The sequence below is a fragment of the Octopus bimaculoides genome, chromosome 1, assembly GCF_001194135.2.
Source record: "Octopus bimaculoides isolate UCB-OBI-ISO-001 chromosome 1, ASM119413v2, whole genome shotgun sequence".
NCBI lineage: Eukaryota > Metazoa > Mollusca > Cephalopoda > Octopoda > Octopodidae > Octopus > Octopus bimaculoides.
In genome coordinates this window covers 161,314,386-161,324,946 of record NC_068981.1, presented here as the reverse complement: position 1 = coordinate 161,324,946, position 10,561 = coordinate 161,314,386, and the positions used below count along the sequence as shown (strand labels likewise).

The following is a 10,561-nucleotide window of genomic DNA, read 5'->3' as shown; positions in this document are numbered from 1 at the left end:
TATATAATTGACTGATAGAATGAGTACTGGGTTTGATTTGTTCAACTAAATAGTTCGAGGTGGTGCCCCAGCATGACCATGGTTCAATGACTGAAACAAGTAAAAGATGGGATCGAGATTTGCTACAAGTGGTGTCTTTTTTGTTTTTACAGTTTAGTCCAAAGGAGTTGAGGGTTCTTGCACCTGTGAGATTCACAGGCCCTTCGAGATTGGTGAGATTGATATTGTTTACATTCAGCTTGAACATCTGCAAGACATCTACTGGGAATACAAAGTGGTGGCAGTGGCAGCAGTGCTGCTGCTGCAAATTTCAAAGGAATGGGATTTTAAGGAAGATGGAATGAGCAAAGTATAGGTATGAATAGACACACTGTATGGTTGACGGGAAGATATGTTTTTGGTGACCTAGTTGGAAATGGAGAACGAGCCATTTTGGCCCTGCCTGTTTGGCATCGTTGATTCAACACTGCCTCATCTGACATCAGATGTTTTAATGTTTCTCTTTTTCTCTCCGTCCCTCTCTCTCCTCTTTCTCACTTACTCCCTCTCACTCTCCCCCTGTTTCTCCATCTATCTCTCTCTCTAGTGCTAGAAAGTATTGTCACCAAAATAGATTCAGTGTCCAGTTGGCCATGCCAAATCACTACTGTCCAAACAACAATACCCAATCGTCTCATTCTTGCTGGTCATACTAACCAAAGAATTACACCAACCAACGGCCAAAATCTCCTCTCCACTGCCTCCTCCATACGCTTGACAGAAAAAGGCGACTATTTGCTAAATTTTACCATCAGTTCTGGTCACCAATATATTTTGAAGATAATGGGATTCAATTAAATTGCAACAAGGACCACCTATGCTATAAAATTTCAAGCAAATGAGGGTTACTGTGTCATTTAAACTGCTAGAAATGGTAGCTACATTTTCATCAAATTATGCCCCAGTCTCTTAAAAAGGAATGAGCTCAATACTATAGCCCAGATGTGGTTGTCATAGTTACACATACACAAGAATCACAAGACATGGTTTCATAGCTTTTTAAAAACAGCTTTCTTCATTTGAGTTTTATTTTTGCTCCCTATTTACTGTTTTGACAACTTTTTTTCCATGTCGGCATGGACAGGATGGATTTTTGTTGGAGTACTTTTTTTTTATTTTTTTTTTTTAACAATTAGATAACCATCTAAGCTTTGACTACTTATCCTGTCTCACTAATCATTTGATGGTGGATTAGTAGCAAGACATGATTTTTTTTTTTTTTTTGTCAGTCAGGCAAACTGGAGTGAAAATAATTACTTGCTTTACTCTGTAAGAATTGAACTTGCTACCATATGACTTAACAAGCCAAAAACGGGTTCCTCTACTTGGTCACTCAACCTGCAAGAAGTAGTGGCCCAATCTCTCTTCTTAAATTCACTCTTAATATCTTTTAAAAAAAGAAGACACTTTGAATTATATAGCCTAAATGCAATTCAATTATGCCTAACAAATTGCTGGGTTGATCATACTTTCACAGGTCTACTGGTAAAGGATTTAGCTTGTGATAAACAACATTTTCATTTTTGGTTTTCCGTAGCTTATTCAGCAGAGGAAGGACAGTTCCTGTGAAATTTTTGTTAGGATTCTGAAACTAGTGAGGGTAAAAATGAGATAGAAGCAATGCATTGAGATGTTGGGTCATCCTCAGATTGGAAATCTTGTTCGAATGCTTACAACAAAGTGAGCTCCACTTTAACTATCCATGGTACTCAAGTGATTTTGTTAACCTTTTAACATTTAAACCAGCCATATAAAGCCTAAATATTCTATCTGTTTTATATTCAAGCCAGCCTGATCCAGCCTCTCAAACCTACATCCTAAAAATAAACAAACACATCATTGAAATCTCAAAGCTACAAGATAATGCATGATTAATTCAAAACTATACGAATAAATATGCATTACACTTGATAGAGTAATCTGAAATCTGAATAGTAAAAGGTTAAGTTGGGCTACAGATTGATTTGTATTCTTTGATATGTTTAGCATATATTCACATGTACCTCTTTTTATTACAGGTGACATTTCGCACTCGGATATACCATTGCAACATTAACAACCAAGGCGCCATATGCTTAGATATTCTGAAGGACAACTGGAGTCCAGCACTGACAGTTTCTAAAGTGCTGTTGTCAGTCTGTTCGCTTCTTACAGATTGCAATCCACGAGATCCACTTGTTGGAAGTATTGCAACCCAGTTTCTCACCAACAGAGAAGAACATGACAAAACAGCTCGCCAGTGGACCAAGAAATTTGCCACGTGAACCGCATTTACTCTCATAGCTCTGGACCTGTTCGTGTCGATGCTAGTCATTCTATTCTTGACTGTTGCATCATCAACATTCAGTACTTATTTAGAGATCAGCCGTTTTTTGATTACCTCTCTCAACAAACAAACAAACAAACAAAGCAAGAAAGAACAAAAAGTCTTTAACAAAAAATAATTAAGACAAGCAAAAAAAAAAACTTTTAAAAAAAATGACTTAATAAAAATGTATGTATCTGAGCTGATATAAATTTCTAACTTTACAACCTGCCCCAGGATTTTAAGAAGAATAATTAATTAATTAAATAAATAAATAAACACAAAAACAGCCAAAAAATTTCCATGGAAACAACATAATATCTGAATTAAAATGATGTTAAATAACAAGAATACTAACTTAAAATATTAAATTTGGAAATAAAAATAAAAATGGGGGAGTGAAAGAAAGAACCAGAGTAAAATTCCTATCATGGGGTGGGGGGTTGCTATTTTGGACCTTTTGCAAAATGGAAAGGACAAGAATTCCTTTAAAAATATCAAAAAAAAAAATTACAAAAAAAAAAATATTAAAAAATACTCTAAATTGTTGGTAGAAAACTACAACAATAACCACTATGAACTTAAAGAAAAAAATCTAAAAATGTATGTGTAATATATATGTATATGTTATATATATGTGTATGTGTGTCTATACATATATATATACACACACACACACATATGTAGGTGTGTGTGTTTGTATATATATATATATATATATATGCACACACACACACATGTACACATGCACACATATACAAGCATATTTGTGTATGCATATATTTACATATGTGTGTATATGAATGTGTATATCTATATATAATATATATATATATATACATATGCATTTATATGAATATATATGTATAACACATATACATATATGTGAGTGTGTGTGTGTGTGTGAGTGTAAGCATATATATGTATGTGTATATATGCATGTGTATGTATAATTTAGGTGTATTGATTTTATTTTCATTTCAATTTTTTTGTTGGGTAATTAGTGGTTTATATTTATTTTTTCTTCTTTAATTTTTTTTTTTTAATAAAAAAACATACAGAAAAAATATCCCATCCCTTGTGCTACAAGCTGAGTGTATAAAATTGAGTGTATATGTAATTAGTTACAGTTGTAGTTTAACAAAAAAAAAAAGAAAACCTTGTCCACATCTATCTCTCATTGTCATTTCAATACCTTATCAGCTCTGCTTAATTTGGATCAGTTGAAATTTTCCTAGGTTGAGCATATATTTTTTTACTCTTACTGTCCTGACCATTATCATTATAACCATTATTATTATTATTATTATTATGGATGCTTTGGTTATTGTAATAACAATAATAATAATTACAACTATTATTATTATTATTATCATCATTATTATCATTTATTATTATGATTATTATTATTATTATTTGATTGATTTTTATCTCCACAATTTGCATAACAGTTGAGCCGTTTACATTTCTTTTGGAAAAAAAAAAGTATAATAATAATAAAGACAAAAAACACAAATAAATAAAATTTGTCCATGGTTTGTTCACTCTTAATTCATTAATTAATTAATGGCCAGATCTATCTAATATTTTAGATACAACAATGCAAAATGTTACATGAATTCTGTTGATTATGAAACTATTAATTTGCATTTTTTTTTTCTTCAGGCTTGGGGCATGACTGTGTGGTTAAGAAACTTGCTTTTTTACAACCACATGGTTTTAGATTCTGTCTTGCTGCACAGCACCTTGTCTTCTACTGTAGCCTCAGGCCAACAGAACACAGAAACTGTGTGGAAGCCCATTATGTGTGTCTTTGTGTCTCTTTGCTTCCTTGCCACCATTACATGACAACCAGTGTTAGTTTATGCCCCTGAAACCTAACAGTTCAGCAAAAGGAACTTCTAGAGTAAATACTTGTTGTTGGCTTACGACGTCGAGGGTTCCAGTTGATCCGATCAACGGAACAGCCTGCTCGTGAAATTAACGTGCAAGTACCCTTAACGTAGTTCTCAGGGATATTCAGCATAACACAGTGTGACAAGGCTGACCCTTTGAATTACAGGCACAACAGAAACAGGAAGTAAGAGTGAGAGAAAAAGTTGTGGTGAAAGAGTACATCAGGGTTCGCCACAATCCCCTGCTGGAGCTTCGTGGAGCTTTAGGTGTTTTCGCTCGATAAACACTCACAGCGCCCGGTCTGGGAATCGAAACTGCGATCCTATGACCCTGTGTCCGCGGCACTAACCACTGGGCCATTGCGCCTCCACAGAGTAAATACTAAACTTAACATATAAGTAATAGGGTCAATTTGTTCAAGATGTTGCCCAAGCATGGCCACAGTCTAATGATTGAAACAAGGAAAAATTAAAGATATATTTCAGCCAATCTGTTATCAAGTTTGTCTTTGGAGACTTAATTTCTGGTAAGTTTGATAAACCATTGGGACTGGCTTGCCAGCTCTGTTTTACATTCTTTTCTTTTTATGAAATGCAACTGTAAAGGAGCAAGCTCAGTGGAGCTCATCGTTTCAAGTTATATATAACTGTGTAAAACCAGCAGATGATTTGTTGTTAGGGAAAATAACAAGTCACCACTTTGTAGCTCAGCAATTTTCAATGAAAGACAAACGCATAGGCGCAGGAGTGGCTGTGTGGTAAGTAGCTTGCTTACCGACCACATTGTTCCGGGTTCAGTTCCACTGCGTGGCATCTTGGGCAAGTGTCTTCTACTATAGCCTCGGGCCGACCAAAGCCTTGTGAGTGGATTTGGTAGACGGAAACTGAAAGAAGCCCGTCGTATATATGCATATATATATATGTGTGTTTATGTCCCCGTCACTTAGCGGTTCGGCAAAAGAGACAGATAGAATAAGTACTGGGCTTACAAAGAATAAGTCCCGGGGTTGATTTGATCGACTAAAGGCGGTGCTCCAGCTTGGCCGCAGTCAAATGACTGAAACAAGTAAAAGAGAGACATACAGACACGCATGCGCACATACTCACATGTATGTGTAAACCATGCCGTAGCAGACTCTGGAACTCGATGCAGTCCTTGAACCCATTGGATCCTGTCAAACGATCCAACCCATGTCAGCATGGAATGTGGACGTTAAATGATAATAGTGGTGATTGTGTGCGCGCGCGTGAGATGAGCTTTCAGTTTCTGTCTGCCAAATGTGCCCGCAAGGCTTCAGCCAGCCCAGAGCTGTAGTAGAAGACACTTATCCAAGGTGCCATGGCGAACAAGGAAGGTTCATATTTTGAGTGTGTACGTTATTGATTTGCTTGTAGATTGGTTGAATTGTTAGAGCGTCAAACAAGATGCCTTGTAGTTCTTTATTTAAGAGATGAGAAATTATTTATATTCGACGGATATTTGTCCTCATCTTGTTTGTTTTCAACACTACGTTTCGGCTGATATACACTCCAGCCTTCTTCAGGTGTCTTGGGGAAATTTCGAACCTGGGTTCTCATTCCTAAGGTATTTTTCGATATTATTATTAAGGTCTCTGCTTGGAATCGAACTCGGAATCTTGGGGTTAGTAACCCGCGCTCTTAACCACTACGCCATATGCCCGTGAGCATAATGTGTTCGACAGCGCGACTTCTAACTCATATCTGAATTTATTCTTAGGTATGCATCGTCGTGGCATACCAACAAATGGTTTTTACACTGTTTGTATATAGTCATAGACTGGCGATTAAATAATTTAAAATGCCTTGCAGTATTTCTCCCTGCTTTTTAACTTTTGTGTTCAAATCACGCTTTACCTTTCATCTCTCTAGCATCAATTAAAAGAAATTATTACTGATTCGTTTATCACTGATCAGGAATGACACGGTATGCTCATCGTGAACTCCGTTGCGCTTATCACAAATCAATCTGCAATAACATGGGTGACAACTCAACCGAATCGGAGGCGAACTGAATCGCCAATCTATGACTATATATAAATAGTGTAAAAACCATTTGCTGGTATGCCACGATGATGCATACCTAAGAATAAATTTAGATATGAGTTAGAAGTGGCGCTAGTGTTGTAAAGATTATCGAACACACATACTCAAAATGTGAACCCTCCTTGTTAGCCGGTAGGCTTCGGTGTAGCGCGGCAGGGATGACTCCCTCAAAGCGCTGGGTGTTAAAACATTCGGTTCGGGAACATGATATTGATAAGCCACAAAAAATGGCTAGACATCGATGTCTATCGCTCCAGAATGGGATTTAGGGCGAGTCGTCTCGCTTGTTTATGACTTTCGGATGTTTTAGCATCCGGTGCCTTGAGGAAGTCATCCCCACCGCGCTTATCAGCAGCCTACTAGTGAACAGGCAAAGCACATACATTGAGTATTTGTGGCCGATGATATTTACAACACTAGAGCTGTTTCCAATTCATATCTCTCGTTTGCAAAATTCTTAATGTGAACTCGTGTGTTGAAACATTTTTGTATCTCTAGAGGGCCATTATGTCAATAATAAGCACACACTGATGCTGTTTTCACTTCTTTAGTTTTCATCTTCAGTTGATTTACCAATTAACTAGTCGATTGTTTGATTAATCATTCTGTCAATCAATCAGTCAGCTAGGTTTGTCCAAAGTCCTTTTGTCGCTATTTGCGTCCTCATCATTGACATGCTCTCTCTACTCCAGGTCTTCTCTAAGCTTGTCATTGATGAGTTGTATACTATAAATCAACAAATATCTAATAAAGTCACACTTCTGAGAACAGACTGGTGTGGTCAATTTAATGTACAAATACATGGACCTTCCATCCATTTCGACGATGAGTATTCAATTGTTTGATCAACTGAATTACTTTCTCGGTGAATTAAGCTGTGAAGTGGTTTGAATATTCCACAGACGTGTATCCTCAGCGTAATTATCAGTGTTACACAGCGTATGCTGAAGTCTGACCTTTGAATTACAAGGGCAATCTATTTTGAGACAGCCTTTATTTATCCAGTTTCTTTCTCAGAGCTTAGATTGGCCCGAGGCTATGGTAAAAGGCTTGCCTAAGATAAAATTAAGTGGGATTGAGTCCCAGGACTTAGTGGTTTTGAAACGAGCTTTAATTAATTATCTATACTATGTCCCTTTACAATATGCAAATATATGTATGCGTATATATGTACGTATGTATGTCCATATCACAGTAATCTAATGACGTGTAGATGTCCTTTTATGGTAACCTCATTTGTCATTCCGTGTACTGAAATTTTTGAGGTGATGTGTGCAGAATTAACCAGTTGGGAGCGCTCAGTAAGTTACAACTTTCGTTTGTCATCAATGCTTCAAGCCGTGCTGATCTGCAACTGGACTGAATAATTTATCTGAGAAGTCATGGATGGAAAGTCAGAAATACTATTGACAACGAGGAAGCGCAAGGTGATGACAAACCTATGCAATGATGGAGCAATCACTACACGTGCGCGCGTGTGTATGCATATATATTTGGAATGTAATGCATGGAAATCCTTATGGCAAGTTTTGTGCAATCGTAAGCCAGTAACCAAAACTCATATTAAAATAAGATACATAGATTAAGTCTTATCTCTTACTTTTCCTCGACTTACAGCAGATTTCACCTTGCTTCATTAGAGAGAGATCATAAAATTTGCCACTTGATAATTGTATTTTAACTCGAGAATATATGGGCTTTCATCATTATTTTGGCCATTTTACACGTCCTTTGCGCTGGCAACAGTTGGAATGGTCGTCGTGGTTTGAATTTGATCTTATTCGGAGATTCTGTCCTCCCGGATCGATCGGCTGACCACGTCTCACAGGAATTTTTTGGATCTTAGTTTCTACTATTGGATGTTCTGCCTAAGATCATCCACTTCACAGTGTTTTGGGTGCATTTTATCGTGGCACCAGCACTGGAGAAGTGTCCTCGATAAGACTAACGAGTCCTTTTAACCTTCCGTTATCTCCATTCTTTTACCATCCACATTTCAGAGTTTTTTCGGTGCATGTTATCGTGGAATCAGTACGTGAGGTCTTTTAAAGTCGTCACTATTCTACAGTGAACAAGAGGCTGAAGAGAATGGAGACTGACGTTGGAAGAAGCAGTATGAGTGGGTGAGGGAAGCGCATGATGGTAGAAACATTGTTGTGAGAGGGTGAAGAAAAAAGAATGGATTATGCGTAGTAACAGAGTGATGGATGCGGGGGGAAAAAGAGAAGGAGTTTCCTTACAGACCTCTTTAGAGGCGACGTACCTGTTTTCCCCAATCAATAGTCTATATTCTTTTCTACTCTAGGCACAAGGCCCGAAATTTTGGGGAAGGGAACCAGTCGATTAGATCGACCCCAGTACGCAAATGGTACTTAATTTATCGATCCTGAAAGAGTTAAAGGCAAAGTCGACCTCGGCGGAATTTGAACTCAGAAAGTAACGGCAGACGAAATACTGCTAAGCATTTCGCCCGGCGTGTTAACGTTTCTTATTTCTTTATTGCCCACAATGGGCTAAACACAGAGGGGACAAACAAGGACAGACAAAGGGATTAGGTCGATAACATCGATCCCAGTGGATAACTGGTATTTAATTTATCGACCCCGAAAGGGTGAAAGGCAAAGTCGACCTCGGTGGAATTTGAACTCAGAACGTAACGGCAGACGAAATACCGCTAAGCATTTCGCTCGGCGTGCTAACTTTTCTGCCAGCTCGCCGCCTTAATAGCATATATTGGTTGCTTATAAATCAGTAAGAATTAGACTAGCGCAATAGTAGATAGCTAATACTGCATAATTTTACTTTTGACAGTTCATCACTAATTTAACAATACTAATGTACTAATCTAATTGATGATGGTTTTATAAACAGTCGATTGGGCAAGTAAGAGGGATATGTCCGAGGAACGGTCAAATGAACCATGAAACTGTCCATCAGGTAACTCTTCTCCTTTTCTGCGCATCAATGGCGAAGAAGGAATATGCCTACAAACTTATTTTTATTTAACCCACAAATTTACTGCAGTTCTTTTGATTTAATAAGCTCTACTGTGCACACATACTTTTTATCTTTTAATTGTTTCGGTCATGAGACTGCGGGTGTGCTGGGGATGTAAATCTACCAACACTGGTTGTCAAGACATTTGTCTACTCACTCGTATATATATATACAATGGGCTTCTTTCAGATTCTGTTTACCAAATCTACTCACATGGCTTTAGTCGGCGTAGGGCTATAGTATAAGGTGCCAAGCATTGGAACTAAACCTGGAATCATATGATTGAGAAGCAAACTTCTTGCCACACAGCCACGTTTGCGCCTAAGAAAAGTACGAAACGTGATTAGTGGTATTTCTTCCGGCTCTGTATGTTCTGAATTCAATTTCCGCCGAGTTCGACTTTGCCTCTCATATTTTCAGAGGTCAATAAAATAAGTACCAGCTGAACACGGGGTCGATGTCATCGACTTACCCTTTCCTCCGAAATTGTTGGTCTTGTCCCTAAAATTTGAAGTCAATATTTCTTTTATAATATAATCTTAGTTAAGGCGACGAGCAGACAGAATCGTTACCACGCCGAACAAAATGCTTAGCGTTATCTCTTCCGGCTCTTTACGTTATGGGTTCAAATTTTGCCGAGGTTGACTTTGTCTTCCATCCTTTCGGGGCCCATAAAATAAGTACCACTTGATTAGCGAAGTAGATGTAATCGACTAGCCCACCTTCCACGAAATTTCAGGCCTTGTGCCTATAGTAGATAAGATTATTACTGTTATTTCACATTTTGATAAAAATAAATATCAAAATTAGAATTTTAAAGAAATTTCTAGACAATGTAGACTTTAATAATTGCTTTCTTTTAGTAAAAGTTGCTCCAAACTATTTAAAAGGCAGTTTTTTTTTCTTTATAGTATGAATTTGAAATTGCACCGCGTTTTGCACAACAAATGTATACATTTATTATAAGCAGTCGGTCGCATTCCGTTATTATTTTCTGCTGCGGCTGCATTTATCTCAATAATTTTCTTTTCATCTTCATTGTTTGTCTATCATATCCACTCGTTTGTTGATAACACCACCATATTGAACAATGTTGTTAGAAAGTGTTGAAAGTATATTTGGTTGGCAACTAATAAGAGATTTAGTTTCTCTGCATCTGTTGCGTGTATTTTTTTCTGGGGTATTTTTTTCCATAAATTCTTTTGTCGTCCCTCCATGCCACCTTTTCGCATTATATATATATATATATATATATATATAT

The 10,561-nt window shown here is 37.2% G+C and overlaps 1 protein-coding gene across 2 annotated transcripts in view; it reads left to right on the top strand.

The window, feature by feature from the left end:
- The window catches only part of LOC106884412 (ubiquitin-conjugating enzyme E2 E1), a 210,522-nt gene extending 206,649 nt beyond the window's left edge, over positions 1-3,873 (top strand). For both annotated transcript variants that reach the window (XM_014935773.2, XM_014935775.2), the window contains exon 5: positions 2,058-3,873. In XM_014935773.2, the coding sequence (XP_014791259.1) occupies positions 2,058-2,303 (246 nt within the window). In that variant the 3' untranslated portion in view covers positions 2,304-3,873. The remainder of the gene's footprint in view (positions 1-2,057) is intronic.
- The last annotated feature ends 6,688 nt before the right edge of the window (positions 3,874-10,561 follow it).